This window comes from Hipposideros armiger, unplaced genomic scaffold, assembly GCF_001890085.2.
Source record: "Hipposideros armiger isolate ML-2016 unplaced genomic scaffold, ASM189008v1 scaffold_10, whole genome shotgun sequence".
NCBI lineage: Eukaryota > Metazoa > Chordata > Mammalia > Chiroptera > Hipposideridae > Hipposideros > Hipposideros armiger.
This window is the reverse complement of record NW_017731360.1, coordinates 3,654,956-3,675,002: the sequence shown is the minus strand read 5'-3', so window position 1 is coordinate 3,675,002 and position 20,047 is coordinate 3,654,956. Positions and strand designations below refer to the sequence as shown.

General features: G+C 41.3%; 1 protein-coding gene and 1 pseudogene across 8 annotated transcripts in view; one reads left to right on the top strand and one right to left on the bottom strand.

Annotated features, from left to right (window-relative positions):
* Positions 1–20,047, bottom strand: part of KIAA0319L (KIAA0319 like) — an 87,058-nt gene that overhangs the window by 46,968 nt on the left and 20,043 nt on the right. For all 8 annotated transcript variants that reach the window (XM_019658768.1, XM_019658786.1, XM_019658759.1 and 5 more), the window contains one exon: positions 8,179–8,705. In XM_019658768.1, the coding sequence (XP_019514313.1) occupies positions 8,179–8,705 (527 nt within the window). The remainder of the gene's footprint in view (positions 1–8,178; positions 8,706–20,047) is intronic.
* LOC109390661 (zinc finger protein 485 pseudogene) lies at positions 12,190–19,715 on the top strand (annotated as a pseudogene).

The window sequence follows — 20,047 nt, the reverse complement described above, 5'->3', positions numbered from 1 at the left end:
ATGAAAGCATATGGTCATACAAATACTTGTACACAAATGTTCCTAGCAGCTTTATCTGTAGCCAAAATCTGGAAACAATCCAAAAATCCATCATGAGGTGAATGGATGAACAATTATGATATATCCATACAATGGAATAATATTCAGTAATTAAAAAGAACTACCAACACATGCTACAACAAGGATGAACATCAGAACATTATGCTAAGTGAAAGAGACCAGACACAAAAGGCTACATAGTACACATTTCCATTTATATGAAAAGTCCAGAAAAGGCAAATTTATGGAGAGCAGATTAGTGGGTGCCTGGGGCTGGGGGTAGGACTGGGGACTTCACAAGGGAACTTTTGAGCAAATAGGCACAAGGCATATTTTCGGGGTGATAAAAATGTTAACAACCTGGGTAGTGGTGATGATGTACAACTTTACACATTTACTAAAATCACTGACTGTATACTCAAAAGGAGTTTTATGGTATGTAAATTATGGTACATCAATTATACCTCAATAATTCTGTTAAAAAGAAGAGTACTTAATGTATGATTCCGCTTATTCTTAAATTCTAGAAAATCTATAACAACCTAAAGCAGATCAGTGGTTGCCTAGGGGAAGGACAAATTACAAAGGGACAGGAGGAAACTTTTGGGGTAATCTTTTATGTGGTGATGGTTTTATGGTTCTATACATATGTCAAAGCTAATCAAATTGTACACTTTAAACATATACAGTTAATATGTTCATTATATTTTAATAAAGCTGTTTTTGAAAAGTATGGTGTCCACAGAAGAGCAGCCATTCAGTGTGGCTGGAGTGGAAAGTAGAAGCGAGTAACAAAAGAACCATTCACGCATCAAATATGTATTTTTAATGGCTACACAATGTCCACTTTCTCATTATTAGACAGACTGTTTCCACTTTTTTATTAAATAAATAGCATCTCATCATGGTACACAAAGTTCTTTATTTAGGAATTACTGCTTTAGAATAGATTCCTGGAAGTAGAAGAAAAGTATGAATATTTTTAAGTAAGGCAGATTTTTATTTTTAAAGAAGCAGCTTGTTTATTATTATTATTATTATTATTTATTTTTAAAGTAACAGGAAAAGGAAATATGGAGCAAATTATTTTACTTCAGAAACTAGGAAGTAATAGTGAAATTTTTAGGGGATGATAGACAGTTGGGGACACTTGGGTGGAATTTCCTTAGGCAATTTTTTCTGGCACTTGACAGAAATCATAAATACTAACCCAATACTGAAAAAACCTTAAGTCATATAATCATGCCCCAGGAGCATACGTCTACTTCTCCTTCAAAAAAGCTTTATTCAGAATGATGAAAGGTTTTTATTCACATTCTCTTTCTCCATCTCTCCAGTTCTCTCTCCCTCCTTTTCCCTCCTCCTCACTCCCAGTCTGGGGCTACCCTCTCCCGATCAAGCAAGCAAATCCCAGGGACTAACACCATAATTTAAGATGACCAAAAAACCCTCCATCACAAGCTAGGAGACTGCAGGGCACACACAGGATAGTCGCACTTAACTGGGTCATATTATCACAGTCCAGGTAGGGGCCCTCCTTGGTAAGACATATGCTACCCTGCTGTCTACTTAATACTAAAGAACGATTTCACAAAAATTCAGCTTTCAACACATTTTGATTTGAAACACAACTGTGTTAAAACGAAAACTACCATTGTCATGACCAAAAATCCTGCTAGAGCAAAGATGGTATCTTCCTACAATAGCAAAGCCAGTGGAGTTTAAAGACACATCCCAAACCAATTCTGAGCAACTATAAAGATGAGGCTGGAGAATATGGCGGGGTTTATGTGTGTAGTAGTTAGTTACAGAATTATGTCTTCTCAGCGTCTCCCTAGAGAAACTAAAACCACCAATGAAGGGAGAAAGGGGGAGGGACCACAGGAGGGTTAACTCAGAGAGGGCTGCTTTGGAGACTTTTTTCCCATGGCTCAAGCTCAGTCAATTAGCAAGGCTCTGTTAATCGACTCACACCAAAACCCTCATCACCTCCTGCTTTCTAAGTTAACTGACAAAGTTGCCAACAAACACATTGTTTAGTTCATTTCACATAGTAAAAACCAGATAAGCAGATAAAAGAACCACAATACTTAGGAGGCTACAGGAGAAAGTGAGCAGCTATGGTGTAAAGAAAAAAAAAAGGAAAAATGGAAAAGATTCTATGGCTCAGGCACTAATACTTTAGAAAAGGGAAAAGTACAATAGCAGGGATTTCTGCACACCCCCACACAACAAGGAAACAGGCTGCCCAGGCATTCTCTCGGTGCATTACACCACTCAGGGAAGATTAGAATGGGAAGAGGTGGGGTGGGGGAGTGCTAGGTAGTGAATACATGCACACAGCCAGTACTGGAAGGGCCTAGGTCACTGAGGGGGAGAAACCCATACAAACTGTTCAGGCCATAAGGCTGAAGGGGGCTTGGAGCTAAAAAATTTTGGGTGCCTGATTCTAACTGAGGATGAGAATCGGGGGGGGGGGGGGAAGATCTGGGCCCTGAGGGATTCCAAATTTGCCAGAAAACAATAGCCAGGAGAATAAATGAACCCTTGGCAAAAATTTCACAAGCCTAAAGGATTAAAGGAAAAATTTTAAAATAAAAACTAAAAGCAACCCAGCAAAACCCCCCAAAAAGCAAACCAAACAAAAACCAAACGCAGATGAAGGGAAACAGAACTGCTTGGGTTTCTGTCCTTGGTTATGCAAGGCTCTCCTCTGTCGCTGCCCACACCCCACGCCTCTATCTCCTGTAAGCTCTGGCCTTAGGTAGAGTCAGCACAAGAGTTTTCCTTGGTAAAAACAGGCAGCAGAAAGGTGTCGAAGGGCTTGCTTGGCTTATTTCTCCTCTCAGTCATTTGTCCCACAGAAAGCCACAGGCTTGTAGCCGGTGAAATGCTGTGATGATTGACTGGAAATGGGGAGACAGTGATAGCAGAGAGGGGGATCTCAGTCTTCCCAAAGTCAAACCTTGTATGTGGGGATAATTAAGCGGACCCTCATTTCCTGGGCTCAAAAAGAACACACCTTCTCCTTTCACAAAGCAAGACTGGCAGCAATTTAAATGCCAGTAGCTGAAATGCTTGTGCTGCAAATGTTCCAGCATCCAATCAACAAGCCTTCATGTTCCTCCTGCTAACAATTCAGAGGCTCATGGCATAGAAAGGATGCAGTAATTAAACCAAGCAGTACCAGCTTCTCCTTCTGTAAGCTGAGAAAGGGGAATAAAGTGGTGATATTCCTTTCCACTTTTGGAATTGCAAAAGCTCCACAATGCCTGCTCTTGGATACAATATGTGCATGCTTCCAAATGAATGAAAAATGCTACTGACAACACGAGACCTTTGCAGCTCAGCAGGCAGTTCAGGCAAGACAAGAGCAATTTATGGTACAATTTCTTCCCACTTTGGATGCGGAGTTGCCTGACCTACCTTAGAGAAAACAGTACAAACTAGAAACTAGTGCTGCTAGCCAGTGATCCCTAATTAGAAGGAGAAGATCTGCAGTGTATACATTTCTCTCCTTTTCCCTTGTGCATTAGGCTGCAGTTGGAACTCTTAAGTCCTCTACTAAAAGAAATGCCTGCCAATTAACCATTCTGAATGCACAGGTGATCCTACCACCCTTCAAGAGCCATCCACAGCCTTCAGGGTCAGAATCCAGCTCCTAAGCATAACATACATAAGGTCAAATAGAAGTTGTATGCATCTGAAGACTTTGCTTAGCCCATTTTTTAGCATCGCCTGCAGTTCTCAACATGTAATGCCAAATTATGCAATGCCTCTGTGAACAAAGGCCCACTGCCATTTGGGGGCTCATAGTTCAAGTTCAATATCCCTCCTCCCACATCCATCCACCCTCTATGTTAGACCACAAAGCTTGAGATCCTGTTCACTAGCAGCAACTTATTCTGCCCACCGCTGCTGAACAAGAAGAAAAAGAACTTCCCAGCCAACACACAACCTTCCTTCCAGGGTACACCTGAATTCTATAAGGCCCAAGTCTGAGTTTTCACCATCTTCCAGGGGATTATCAGGCCTAAATCCACTATATTTCTAATTTTACTGGTCTATTTCTACTTTTATTGATCGTAATTACCCTATAGTGTGCTGGAAGCAGCTCATATGAGCTGACTATACCAATTGCTCCCAACTCTATTCAGTGACTTCAGGTTGGTAACCTGAAATTGGTCATGGTGGTAGTATTTACACCATGGCAATTGGCAAAGTCTGTAACTCAGGGCTTATTTTAGCTTTCTGGGGAAAACCGAGCCATTAAACATGTACCACACTAAATGGTTATCCTTACACTCATCTATACTTCCTCTCCTGTGAGACCCAATCTTTTCTTTCTTCCAAAAATTCCACTAAATTGTCTAGTTTCTACTCCTTGATCAAAAACTCACCTATATGCCCAGTTATTTCATGCTTTGTTCTGCATACCTCCTGCAGGACAGGCTACATAATTTGCAGGATCTGGTGCAAAATGAAAATGCAGGGTCCCTTGTTCAAAAATTATTAAGAGGGCCGGCCGAGTAGCATGTTGGTTAAGAGTTGGCTTGGGATGCCAGCTTTGAGCAGCAGGGCCCCCGTTTGGATCCCACATGAGGGCCAGTGATGCTGCGCCCTCTACAGCTAAGATGGTGAACAACAGCTCAACCTGGCGCTGGGCTGCTCTGAGTTGCCCGCAATGGCGTAGGCTATAGCCCCTGCTGCAGTGGGCTGCCATGAGCTACCATGAGCGGCCGGCAACCGGTGTGAGCTGCCGTGAACCACCATGAGCAGCCATCCAGTGGCCGGCGACTGATCTGCCTCACCTGAGAAGAGCACAATGATAATACCAACATGAGCCAGTGAAGCAACATCCTCCACAACTAGACTGAAGAACAAAAGGACAGCAACTTGTCTGTTCTCCCTTCCCAATTCCCCAATAAAATCTTAAAAAAAAAAATTATTAAGAATTTCAAGACAATGACAGCAGAGCATTAAGCCAAGAACAGGGCCTGTCTAAGGGTGGAGACTTGTACAACTGCACAGGCCACATGCCCAAACCACAGTCCCTGCCCATCTTTTCTTAGCTGTAAGCCTTCCTTCCACTGAGGATACTGTTTCCCATGTATCTTTGCAACATGATGGCTACTCGTTCTCTCATACTTTAGGATTGAAGGTGGGGTGCTGTTTTATCTGCTCCCTTACCCAATGCTCTTTGCAAACCATCACTCTTCTATCTTCTTTGTAAAAACCTCTTTGCCATCTTGCTGCACTATAGTTCAACTCTCATCATAGCTGTCACCTTGCAACTTCATCATAGCTGTCATCTTGCAACTTACTCATTACTCCTCCTACTTTACTGATGGCTTTGACATCTGGCTTTCAAAATTCCTCTACACCCCAAGTCCTCATCTAGAGTAAGAGGACAGACTCTGGATAGACTCAGACTGCCTGGGTTCAAGTCTCAGTAATACTATATACTAGCTGTTGCCTTGGCCATGCTCCTTAACCTTTCTTCTCCTGATTTCCTCATTTGTCAAATAGAGATAAGAGTACTTCATAGGATTTGTTGTTTGGATGAAGAGCTAACGCATGTAAAGGGCTCAGAATGGTACCTGGCACATGGGAAGTGCTGACTCAGTAAACATTAGCTATTGCTATCATCATCATCATCAAAGTCTTAGCTCAATGTCTACATAGATAACTCATTTAATACGTTCTCTGAGCTCCTTGTCCCCAATAAATTCTTCCCCACTCTACCCTAGCAACCCTCTTCCACAGCTACACACTAGATCCTGAAATCGCCAGAGCTTCTCCACCTCCAAATCTTAAATTCAAATATCCCATACCTGACTACGACTGCCTATACTTCCAGGGTTCACATTTACTTGTGCCCCCTATATCTGCTTCCCATCATCAAAACCTCTGTGTGCCAAACTCCTCTTTCATGTCTGTCAGCCTCTCCTATCTTTGCCTCTTTTCCTATCTTCTTAGACTGTCTCTTTCAATCACTCTCTTGACAACAACCTCAATTTCCATGCCCCAATTTCCTTCTATACAAGACTGGCGAAGTTCCAATCTTGGATGAATCAAACTATCAGCCCTTTCTTGACAGAGTTGCTGAGAGCTGCTGAGGAGACTCATACAACTATTAAGGTGAGTACCACTTTCACAAATTCACCATCTGCATCTTCAATGCTGCCCAGCAATCTTTCTATTTCCTTACCTACATCGCCATCTCCTACCCTTCACAATGGCTATTTCAGACCTTTGTCACTCTCTCTAAACCCCTGATTTTCCTGCCTCTACCCACCTATCCCCACTCTACCTACCTCTGCTTCTGCTCTTAGTAACTAGCCCACCTCAGAAAAAAAAAGAAACGAGTTTAGAACTACCACAGTTTCCTTCCACCAAACCTAAACCTAACCTTACCCTTCAGCTTGACTAGGTCCCTGCTAGATGCTCTTATAGCACTCTGCACTTATTCTCTCATAACCTGCATCGAACTTATCATTATGTAATTATTATAAATGTAATGTCTGTTTTCCTTGCCAGAGTGTAAGCGCTGTTAGGGCAGAAATCACACTTACCTTATTTACTATAATAACATTCGTAGTGTCTAGCTTAGTTATAGTACCTCGCACATAGTAAATGTGCAACAAATACTTGCTGACTGAGCATTCGCACACATGGTGCCTCTGTGCAGAATATTTTTACTCCCTTTAACCCCTTAGTGAAATCCTACATATCCTTCAAGAAATAAGTTAAATACCTCTGTAAGGTCTTTCCTGCACATACACACCACCTGCCTGCTCAAGTCAATCACTTCCTCTTTTGTGTTCCTACTGTATTGTATATATAACTCTACTAATGCAACAAGTATACACTATTGTAAATACCTATCTTCACGTCTGAGTCTCCACTAGACTGTAAACTCCCTCAGGACACAGATCATGTCTTTTTTACCTTTGAGGTTTTTTTTTTTTTTTTTTAGCTGAGCCATCTGCCACCTGTTAGCAGCTCAGTGGCAGCTCAGCTCGGGCGGGGAATCGAACCACTAGTTGCTCAGAGCTCCCACTCTTGAGTGAACTCTTAACCAACTGAGCCACTCGGCTGGCCCTCTTCTTTACCTTTGTATCTCTGGTGCTTGGAAGTGTACTTGACATTGATAATAAGTGTCCATAAATGTTTATAGGCATATTAAGCCTAAGGCTGTAATTGCACTGAAAGGCTTTTTCTTAATATTAAATCTGGGTTCCATTTCTAGGTTCATTGTTCATTAGCTGCATGATCAAACTGTTTAACCTCTTTGGGCCTCAGTTTCCTCACTAGTAAAACAGGGCTAATAACACCCACCTGGAAATATTGTTATGAAAATTAAACAAAATGACATAATACAATGATTAGCACACCCAGTGCCCGGCATGTGGTAGCCTCTCCACTCTGGCTTCAACTTGACAGAGACAACCAGGACAAAACAATACAAAAATAAGTCGCAGCAATCAAGGGAGACTGAGCACAGAGTGAGTCATTCCTTTTAATCATTCACTCAGGAAGATCAACAATGAAGAAATATAACAAGCAGAATAAACTCTACTGGTGGTGTCTCCCTTGGCTTATAAAGCTTGGTGAGAATTCACCCCAGAGACCTCTTGGCTAATGGCCACATCCAGCTCTCAAGCCCAGCAGGTTCCGTCTTAATCTGGGTACCAGGCATGGTTACTTCAGACTGGAATAGAAACTATCTCATAAGGAATGTGTTTACAGGCAGGAGATGGGGGTGGGGGGAGGAAAACTTGACTGCAACCACACCAATCAAGTGTTTTGTAATCTGGCAGAAAACACTGCAGACTCATTGGTGGAGACTAACACCCACACAACAGCACTTACCTGTAGCCAAGAACCAGCTTAGGCTAGATAATGAGCAGCTTTCTGCTTGTGCCAAAACAAGGGTCAGACTTGCATGGAATGAACATCTCTAAGGCCAAATTACCCCAGTTCATCTGGGCAGCACCCACGAAGCACCCAAGCAGCTTTATACATAAACTCCTCAGCCTAGGATGCTGCCCACAGGCATCAGCTTCACTGCTCATGTGTGCCAAGTGTAAAAGCAGATTAAACAGGTTCTCTGATCTTTATTCATAATATGCTTACCTCTTCAGGGCCATTGGTATTCAGATCACCTAGTTCCTTGGAGTCATTCACTTCAGAATGTTGTGTCTCTGTAGGTGGCACTTCTTCACTGGGGCTCTCTCTCTTCTGAAGCTTCCTGATCAAGCTCTGCTGGTCACTGGGAGATACAGTGGGTCTGAGGGGAGCTCTAGGAGTTCTCTGTCTCCTCCAAGATGCCCTGCTCCAACCTAGTCCCAGAATATGGGGTACATCATCTTCCAGTGGAAAGCCCAAATCCTCCGCAGTTTGGAATTTTTTTAAAAACACCAGCATGGAATTGGAAGAGTCTGTCCTAATAGCCCGGCAGCTCTGGGGTGTGCTGCAGTCCGCCTGAATGCACATCCCTTCTAGCCACCAGAGAGCGTGGCACGCAGAGTCCTGACAGCAGGCAGCCCAACATGACTGGACAGACGGGGTTCCTTCAAGAAGCCGGAGGTGATTTTCTCCCCCAGAGCTCAGGCCAACTCCAAACTGTGTCTTCACCTTCTGGCACCTGCTCTCACTGGCATCTAAAAACAAAGAATGGAAATATTTTAAGATGAAATAAAAACAGAGACTACCACTCTGTAAAAATCTCTGAACACCAACAGCCAAGGCTATTTTAAAGACTGGTTTGTAAGAGGGTGGGAAAGCTGTCTAGTAAGTGGAACAGAAAAGGCAAAATAGAGTGTTTTTTGGCTCAGGAATTTTAGCTTGTGTTAAGTGCTGCTCCACATTCATTGCTGGTCTCCCATCTCAATGAGTCTCTTCCACATGGACCTTTTACACAGAACTCCAGTTCACAAAATAGAAAAAAACAAAGCAAAAGAGCTATTCTGGTAGCAGCGTTTGGAGGGGCAGGGAGAGGGGGGTGCAGAGTCCTACCATTTGACCTCCCAGTCACCTCCAAGGCATTTCTCGGGGACAGTGTGAGGACTACAAGACCAGGAGAGTAGGTAGCAGAACTATCTGGAATATTTCCCCCACTGAACTGGCAGCAACACAAACGGAGCCCTCTTGACCTTTTGCAGGTTAGAGATTCACCCATTTTCTAACCAGTTGTTTGCCAAAGCGGGTTTTGCATATCATGGTATCAGCCAGAATAGTAGTCAAGCTTACCCAAAATGTTAATCATGAGAGGGATTCTGCTAGAGTGAACTTCTTAATGACAAGTCATGTCATGATAAAAAATAAAGGAACAGAAGTACAACAGTGACCTACTGTGGTTAACCTAGATAACATGGTCCAAAATTCTAGCAAATACTACTTATGGATAAACTTTTGGGCTGCTGAATTACTTCAGACATGGCATTGATTTTCCTGAAATACTACCTCACTTCTGTTTTCTTAGATGAAGTAAAGTCATAGCATGTTCAAGATGAAAGTTGTTATACAGAGTTCATTTTAAGGTCTTAGTTATATAGGTGTCTGTAAGCAACTGTGGTCAGGGTTCTATAGGGCCAGAACCAGGGTGAGGCAAGAGAGGTGCTGCAGGCACAAATTTAAGGAGGCACTCACTCTCAGAGTCACATAACTGGCAAGATTAGCTTACCCAACCTTGAGAGTGAATGCCTCCTTAAATTTTGTGCCCTAGGTGCCTCTTTTTTCACCCCAGCCCTGGCCCTGTGGTTACAACACAAAGTATATTTTAAAATTACATATAGAGGGCCGGCCGAGTGACTCAGTTGGTTAAGAGCTCACTCAAAAGTGTGAGCTCTGAGCAATAGTGGTTCGATTCCTAGCCCATGCTGAGCTGCCGCGGAGCTGCCAACAAGTGCCAGGATGGCTTAGCTAAAAAAAAAAAAAATAATAAAATAAATAAATAAATAAATAAATGAAATTACATATAGAAACTATGCATGGGCCGGCCGAGTGGCGCGTTGGTTAAGAGCTGGCTTGGGACGCCAGCTCTGAGCAGCAGGGCCCCGGTTTGGATCCCACATGGGGGCCAGTGACACTGCACCCTCTACAGCTAAGATGGTGAACAATAGCTCGACCTGGAGCTGGGCTGCTGTGAGTCGCCAGCATAGGCTGCAGCCCCTGCTGCAGTGGGCTGCCATAAGCTACCGTGTGTGGCTGGCAGCCAGCATGAGCGGCCGGCAGCCGGTGTGAGCTGCCAAGAGCCGCCGTGAGCAGCTGTCCAGAGGCCAGCAACTGATCTGCCTCACCCGGGAAGAGCGCAATGATAATACCAACATGGGTCAGTGAAGCAACATCCTCCACAACTAGACTGAAAAACAAAAGGACAGCAACTTGTCTGTTCCCCTTTCCCCGATTCCCCAGCGCTGTTCCCCTCCCCCAATTCCCCAATAAAATCTTAAAAAAAAAAAAAGAAACTATGCAGTAGAATCAAAGCACTGAAGAGATGGATAATCACATATGCATGTACACATAACAGAAAAAGGGCTATGACTAACTGAAGCAACAACCTGTTAATCAGCCAAAGCCAACCGAACTCCCAAAAAATACCGAATGTCCAACAAACTAAATGTGGACACAGTCAACGGAGGAATAAGAGGAAAATAAAGGCGGGCTTCCGGAGTACTGAGTTGAGCAAGCGCTAGGGCAGCTAATCTGCCATTGTTCTTGAAAAGAAAAGAGAGGTACACTGGCACCAACCTAACACCAGCCAAGGCAATTTAGGAGGTCAGAAAAAATAGAACTTCCTTAAGAAAGGATGAAGAAATAGCAGCTATGAAAAAAGTGAAGCTATAAAGAGCTACAGAAATACCCCTCACTTCCTCATCCATCTTCCCACCCTGTAACCAATGGTATGACCCTTGGTAACAGCCATCTGAGTGTACAAACTTTGCTGAAATCAGTTAAGTTGTTACATTAGTAACTACTGTCAGTTACCTTTATATCAATTTTCCATCATTCTCAGAATTCTCTCATATTTAACATAATGAAGAGGTCCACAGAGATGAAAATAACTTGCTTTTTCTGTAAGCTACTATTTTATTTCTTTTTTTTTTTTTAAAGTGCTGTGACTTCCACTTTTGTCCCTAAGGGAGAAATTGCCATAGGACTTGCCCTCCCACCAGGAGCAGCTAGAAAACCAGACAGAATATATGAAACAACTGTTTTAAGACACTGGGCTGTGATCCCTGAGAAAAAGGAAACAAACAAGGTGAGCCCTACGACCACCTTGGTTTCCATACAGAGGCAGCTCCAGACGGTGGCACCAGGAAGGGGATCCCTGGCAAACTGGGAAGTCCTACAGAGTTGAGGAAAGAGAGTTCAGGGTGACTGCAAGCTAGAATTTTGGAAGAAACTACCAGAAAGGAAGAAGCTACATAGAGAAAGAGCTCCAGACAGCTGGATAATGGTCCCCTTCAGTCTCTGATTGAATACTAATTTCTACCAAGTATAGGTTGAAACTACACAAGGGAAATTAGCAAATATTTTTAACTGAATGAAAATAGAAACACAACATATCAAAATTTGTGGAATGCAGTTAAAGCAATGTTTAGAGGGACATTATAGGTTTAAATGCCTGTTTCAGAAAAGAAGAAAAATCTAAAATAAATGCTCTAGAGCAGTGGTTCTCAACCTGTGGGTCGCGACCCCTTTGGGGGGGTCAAACGACCCTTTCACAGGGGTCGCCTAAGACCATCGGAAAACAAAAAGATATTTACATTACGATTCATAACAGTAGCAACATTACAGTTATAGGGTAGCAACGAAAATAATTTTATGGTTGGGGGTCACCACAACATGAGGAACTGTATTAAGGGGTCGCGGCATTAGGAAGGTTGAGAACCGCTGGTCTAGAGAGACATACAGGGAGAACGTCATGTGAGGAGACACAGAGATGGGAGTGAACCAGCTGCGAGCCATGAAGTGCCAAGGATTGACAGTGACCACCAGAAGCCAGGAAGAGTCAAGGAAGTATTCTACCTAGAGTCTCAGAAGACCAACCTTCCAACACCTTGATTTTGGAGTTCAGCCTCCAGAATTATTGGCTTATTCAGGACTTTCTGCTCTTGCCTGGGAGAACAATTCAGGAGACAGATGGCTCCACGACTACCAAGAGCCTAGATCCAGGGATCACTGACATCTGGCGATGTGCTATGGCCTTTACCCAGATTAAATGGAGAGGCCCGGGTGTTATTCAGTGGACATGAACAGAGACATGATGCTAGAAAACTATGGGAATCTGGTGTTGGTGGGGATTCTCTGTTCCAAGCCAAAATTAATTGCCAAGTGGAGCAAGAGGCACAGTCCTTGCTGAAGGCAGGAGAAGTTCCGGCAGGTACCTATGCAGTCCAGGAGTACTGGTTTGAAACAAAGATGTCAGCCCTAAAGCAAAATATTTCTGAAGGATCTGCTCTGGAAGAGCAAACAAAAAATGGCATGATTGATATAGGTCTGGACTGGGAGGACAGAAGCTCCACAGAGAAGAAGCACATTATATAATGTGGGAAAGTCTTCAAATATAATTCCTCCTTTATTAGCCATGAGAGAAATTATATTGGTGAGAAATCCCATAAATGTAAAGGATGTGGGATAGACTTTATGAGCAGCTCATCTCTTTTAAATCACCATAAAATTCACATAAGCAGGCAATATTCTAGAGGTATTAAATGTGGGAAATTTCTCAAGAAGCACTAAACAATTATTAATCATCACAGAATTCATTCTAGAGAGAAACCCCACAAATGCAGTGAATGTGCAAAAGCATTCAAAAAGAACTATATCCTTTCAAGTCATCAGAGAATTCATACCAGTCAAGAATTCTACAAACGTAAAGACTGTGGGAAAGCCTTTGCTCAGAAGGCAGCCCTTATTCATCATGAGAGAATACATAGTGGAGAAATGCCTTTTAAATGTAATGAATGCAGAAAAACTTTCAGAGATAACTCCATTGGGTTGGAACATCAGAAAACCCACATCAGTGAAAAATCATATTAGTTTAATGAATGTGGAAAACTTTTAGGAAGAGCTCAACTGTTAACAGTCATCAAAGAATGCATAATGGAGAGAAACCCAAGTATCATAGTAAATGTGGGAAATCTTTCAGGTATACATCCTTTGCTGGACATAAGAAAACTCATAGTGAAAATAAACCCTACTGGTGTATGACTATAGGCAAGCCTTTACAAAGAGCTCAATTGTTATTAAACATCAGAGAATTTATATTGGACAAACACCCTATCACTATAAGAAATGTGGGAAAGCCTTCAGGCACAGCTCAGACCTTGTTGAACATCAGGGAACCCATACTAGGGAAAAACCTTATGAACGTAATAAATGTGAGAAGACTTTTCTCCAAAGTTCAGCCCTTAAACAGCACAGGAAAATTCTTAACAAAAAAGGGCCCTCAATTATAGTTAATGTGGTAACTCATACAGAAGTAGTTTATTCCTTTTGGGCATCAAAGAAGAGATATTCAATAAATTACACATTTATCAAAAATCTTCCATGTACCTCTATCCTGGAGAACTTTGCACTTGTGAGAATTTCAGTCTAGTATAGTTTGTACTGATGAAATATTTGAAGAACCTAAATGTCTATCAATATGGAAATAGTTACTAAAGAATACTATGTGCAGTTAAAAACAATGAGGTAGAGTCTTATATACAGCCATAGAAAATCCCCATGATACCTCGTTAATTACAGAAAATCTATATACTATAGTCTTACTTATATTTTTTAAAATGAAGCTTTTTTTGTTTGTACATATATATTATATGCATTAAAAAAGATCTGGAAAAATAAAAACCAAACTTTAACAGCAAAAAAAAAAATCAATGATCTATGCTTTCATTATAAAAGCTAGAAAAGGAAGAGTAAATTATACCCAAAATAAGTAGAGAAAGGAAAAGATAAAAATAAGAATAACTAATGAAACAGAAAACAAAAAAACAGTAGAGAAAAATCAACGAAACCAAAATCTTCTTGCTCAAAAGTTCAATAAAACTGATAAAGCTCTAGTCAGACAGATGACAGAAAAAAAGAGAACAGTCACAAATTAACAATATCAGGAATGAAAGAAGGGCTATCACTACTGATTCAGTAAACCAGAGGCAGCAAACTATGGCCCAAGGGCCAACTACAGATGCTGCCTTTTATTGTAAATGAAGTTTTACTAGAACACACTCACACTCATTTATCTATGTACTATCTATGGCTGCTTTTGGTCTACATGGCAAAGTTAAGTAGCTGCAACAGAGTTATCTTAAGATCAGCACAATCTAAAATACCTACTATCTGGCCCTTTAAGAAAGTTTGCCAACCCCTGGTCTAAAAGAATGTACTTCTGTTTGACTTATTATTTACTATTGAGTAGAGCCTCAGTTTAGGTATCAACTTAGAGAAGACTGATAAGCTGCAAATGATTTGATTTTTATAGAGATGCAAATTATTTGTCTGGTATAAAAGATAACCACAAGGTTTAATTAATAAGGTGCCCTTATTTCCTCCCATCTAGCTGTTATCCTTATCTCCTTATTCATTCATCCATTCAACAACTATTACTGAGCATGTTTCATGCTAGGCATTGCTTTGATGGAGCTTGTAATTTAGATGAGGGAGACAGAGATTAAACAGACATAATAATAAATGTAGGACTGCAAACTAATCTACGTGCTCTGAAGGAAAGAAATTTAGCCTTTATAGAATAAAAGTAGCTAAATTTGGAATTTATCAAACAGATATATTTTCACACGTAATATCACACATAAGACAGTCACTGTATATTGTCTGAAATTAAAAAAAAAACTGGAAATAGCTTATACATCCATCAATAGAGAGCTAGTTAAATAAATTAAGGAAGATCCATGCAGGTATTGGGATGAATAAGGCCACTCTATATAGTCCTGATATGGAATGCTCTCCAGGATACATTATGTTGAAAAAGGAAGGTGCAGAGCAGTGCGTATAGTATGCTACAATCTGTGTTGGGGAAAAAAAAGAATATAATGTTTATGTATATTATGCGTAGATTATTTTTGGAAGAATATTCAAGAAATTGGCATGGCTGTCTTTAGGAGGAAAAACTAGGAAGCCAGGAGACTAAAGTGAGAGACTTGTTTGTTCAAGAGTATCCTTTTATACCTTTTGAATTTGTATAATGCACATGCAGTACTCTGTTTAGAAAAATAAAATTTAAAAATTTAAATAAACAAGATTTTCAAGGCTTCCCAGGGCTCTTAGAATGAAGGCCAAAATCCTTAACATGACCTACAGAGATCCTGGATGATCTGGACCCTGCCTGCTTTTCTGGTCCCATCTTATAAGATACTTTCCCTCCTTCACTATCTTCCAACCCACCAGCCTTCTTTCATTCTCTAATTGGACCACGCTCCCTCCCTACATGGGCTTTGCACATGCTGCCCCCTCTATCTGGAACTCTTTTGCCTCCCTTCTTTATTCAGTTAATTCCTCATATGAGGTCTCAGTTCAACCATCATTTCTTCAGAGAAATCTCCGTGTTAAGTCAGGTCTCTCTATACGCTCTGTGGGTCCTGTTGCCCCTTTCCTTCAAAGCAATTATAACACGATTATAAAGTTACATTTCTTTGTATCATCATTTGCTCAGTATCTTTCTCCCCCAATACCCTGTAAGGACCATATCTGGTTTTTTGTTGTTGTTGTTGTTGTTGTTGTTGTTTTTAACTCTCACCACTGTGTCTCCAATTCTAGCATAGGACTTGGCACATTACACTGTAGGTGCTCAAAAAATCTTTTTGAATTAAGGCATAATAAGCGCATGTATGCGTATGTATGAAGTATGCATGAATGAACAGTCAGGAAACCAGATGGCCAGGTATCGGGTACGTCATACTGAAGACATCCAGGCTGATGACAGGACTTTAAAAAGTGATGAGGCTCATTTGCCACAATATCTGAGGGGGGTGAATGACAATTAGTAGATGAGTAATGATTAGCGGTAGGAAGTGGCATAAACCTCAAAGAGCAGAAGTTCTTACATGAAAGTGGAGGAGTGATGTTAAAGAAGTGACAGTGAGGAGTGATGAGGACATCAGCTCCACCTCCAAACTCAGAGTACATGGAATACGGGAGAATGAGCAACCATCGCCTGCAGGCTAGAAGGAAAACTGTCTTTCTCTAAGGAAAAGCCAGGTCTCAGAACATTCCCCATCACTCATGTCTTAACTAACAAGTCTGAGTACAGAAAGGGTTGAGTAACTCAATGGATTTTTGTCACAGTTAAAAAGTTGGGAAGGGAGGGGTGATAAGTGCGAGTGAATTGAAAAGCACAGGAATGTCAAATCAGACTCACACAAATCATAATGGTTAAGGCACTTTATAGCAAGAAAAAAGGAGAGGATGGAAAAAATATGATGAGGAAATGACGACAGGATGGCTGCCTATCCATCTTTGGTATAAAATAGTGAATGTTTTGAGGAAAATCTCAGAGGATATCTTACCAATGGAATTTCGGGGGAACAGATTGAGGGAAAATGGTCAATGGAATTTATGGGGATTACAAGGTCGAAGGCAAGGTAGCAAAAATTCTAATTCCCAAGATACAATGACAGAGGGATGACAGAGGGGGGCACCATGAACGGAGAACAGACCTCTAGGACAGTCATGCAGTCTCTAGAATAACACTCTGATTGTCCCTTAAATACCCCCAGCTGGTCTGAGAATGTGAAGGCAGTTTTTGGAGTGCCTTCTCAGGCCACCAATGCTCAGGTAATAAACGCCTATTCTATGACCTCCCCCACTCCCCCAAAAATTCTAATTCTCTGGTTGTTGCTAGCAGCTGTGGTTAAATCCAAATCTTTGAAAGACAGGTGATAAAAGCATGGGGTTGGAGGTAATACAAGATTGGTTTGCCCTACAAAGGCCTTCTTTGGCTTCCATGGCTCTCTGAAAAATGTCACATAAGCTATACAACTATCTGGTAGTATAAAAGAGAAAGGTTTCCTAATTCCAACACTCCCTGCTTTATGAGGTGGCCTGGAAGCCTCAGTTAGAGATCTCATCCATTACTCTGGCTGAGAGAATATGTTCAATGAGAGAAAGAACAACCTGGGGGTTCATACAGGATGTTCCAGGCTCTCCCTGCTGCACTCGTGCCTCTTGATTGCTGTATTCTTATCATTATTACTCAAGTTTAGTCATGGGTAAGATCTCTGATTCATGTGAATTTTATCTGACAATTTGATCCTTTGTCTTAGCTTAAGGGAATAGAGCCTAGGAAAAGACAGAATGTCAGAAGCACTTAGTGACCAGGGGTAAAAGAAATGTGAGTTCTGGGAAATTAGCTGGCTACAGTGTTGCTAAGAAAATCTCAATAAGTCCCAAAAAGAGAAGGAGGTACTCTGATCTCTTGACTCACATGTTAATTAGTGGGATTCTGACTGAGTTATTTTAATTTTATTAGATGTTATTTAATGTTCCTCCATTATGTGTTCAATAATAAAAATACGGGGGGAAAAAAGTTCTTTACCATCCATCCATTGGGTCAGTTCTTCCTCTTAGATGGTTAACCATCTCAAATGGTTGGAAGACACGGGTCCTACTTTCAGCTCTAGATCTATCATTTACTAGTAATTTAACCTTTGAAAAGTAATTTAACCTTTCCAAGATTCAATTTTCATTGTTTTCATTGTTGCTACTCTCGAGAAAGGGAGTTCACCAGAGAAGGAAGCAGGGACTCATTCGTAGAGTCAATATTGGATTCTAGATGTAACTTGGATAAAAGGTAAAATGAAAATAAGCTCCAGGGTTAGATCAGTTCCTCTCCCTGCCCACGCCACCATAGCCTGGCTCTGCTCCCAGGGCATAAGCAAAAGCAATATTAAATCCTTACAAAAAGGGCTTACAGTTGGTGGAACCTTAGACTAAAAACCCTTTGGGAAAGTCTGAGGCTCACTGTTGGTAGGTGCATGCAGAAAGCTTGCTGAGGACAACAGGGGACAGAGCCAATCCCTTTCTTTCTAAAACCATGGCAAAGCAGAGAATATAGGACTCCCATACGTATTACCTAGAGGATCCCTAAAACAGGAAGCTCTGGAACTAGCATTGCTTACTTACCATTACCACCTCTCAGACAGAGTTCTAATAAATCTGGCACAAAATCTAGACCAGGTTTCATAATTCCAAGCAGCAGAGTGGAAAAGTCTATAGAATATATGGATTATTGCCAGAGGAAATTCACCACATACTTTTAGAAAACTGTGAAAAACACTGGAATTATTTAGAGACTGTGCTGTTGCCTCTGGCATTCTTATATCTCAGGTAACAAGCTTGACTTCTCCAGCTAAATTGGAAACTGCACTGACTGGCAACCAAGAGGGAAGCAGAGACACAGAATCCACCTATCTTAGAAGCCATATTGTTAAGGCCATTAGGAATTCACGCTTTACCCAAATTCATCAAATTGTACCCCAATGGAAGGGCTGAGATGGTGGGAATGAGAATAGAGAGAACACCCCACCAGTATTATTTAAAAAAAAAGAGCAATTGGTAAATTCTTTTTTTTTGGGGGGGGGATGGCAACAAGGGGAACCAAGTTTCTGTGGGAAATAATACATGATGAGGACATTTTATAGGCACTCGCTTTTAACATTCATTGAAACTAAAATTTTTTCCTGAAATCTCACAATTTTATAATATGGTCAAGAATTCATTCAAAGCTTTCCTTTGATCATTATAGCTATAATGAACTGTTATCAAACAGTAGGCAGAAGTCTTAAATTTTGTGGTGAAGTCAGCGACTGAGCTACGGCTCCACACCATCTGGTCTTCCTGTAGCTACCATCAAAAGTATGCATTCTCTCAGAAGCAGTGGGTCTCAGCCAAGATGGCTGCCACACGAAAATGAGACTAACGGGCATATTATCAATCCTCAAAACAACTCACAGGAACTGTGCAAAAAAAAAAAAAAACCACCCCAGGAGGCACCCTTCACCTTCCTTTTGACAGTCAGCATGTCTGTCACCTGCACACCCACTAATAAACACATAAAAACATGGTTCCACTTTACGCTCCACACCAGTTCTCTCATGCGGAGGTTAGCATATTCAGAAAGCCAGGCAGAGGAGGTAACGAAATCCTTTGAAGGGCACAATCAGGTATTATGACGTTTGGAAAAAGTCAGGGTAATAACCATTGCCCTCTCTCCTTTTCAAAGGGGCCAGCACTTTTTCGCTCAACTGCACACTGGCTAGATTGAAAGGTGGCAGTTTTTTAAAGGACTGCTTTTTAAAGCAGTCCTTTAAAAAGAGAATAATTACTATTCATTGCCTTTGCTGTGTGCCTAGCTTCGTTCAGAGCACAGTTTGTGAAATGTTATGGTGTAGGTGATTTGCTGAAACTAAACTAACAGCTAAACAAGAATCAGTAGGCTTTGCAACCATATTGGGATTCCTTTCCCTAGACTGTAATGTTTCCATTTTTCCCAAAGACCATTCTGATCAAAGACAAACTCTCCCTGCAACTAGGCACCAACAGATACCTCTTAGCCACTATTCACTTTAACTCTTGTCTGCCAGATGGGAAAAAAAGCTTCCAACGACTTGATCAAGTCGTTGATACTTGATAAACTCAAGTATAAAACCTGAGCTTCATAGCACTTCTCTAGTTATCACTCAGAAGAGGAAGTCCTCTCCTATAGTGGCTGAAGAAGCATCAAAGTTACTGGACTGTGGCAAACTGTTCAAGAGAAAAATAGTACTATAACATCTCCTTAGAAGAGCGCAATGTTTACTAGCAAAAGAGGGGGAAACTGTTCTTTTAATTTACCTAATTATTAGGGCAGAATAACTATACTTTCCAGGTTAAAGGAACTATGAAAACCACCCTCATTAAATCTTGGTTTATTGAGAAAACACATACAGTCTCCAAGGTGTGGTTCAGAAAGAACCCTCAGAAAACAGTTTAAAAATTTGCTTTC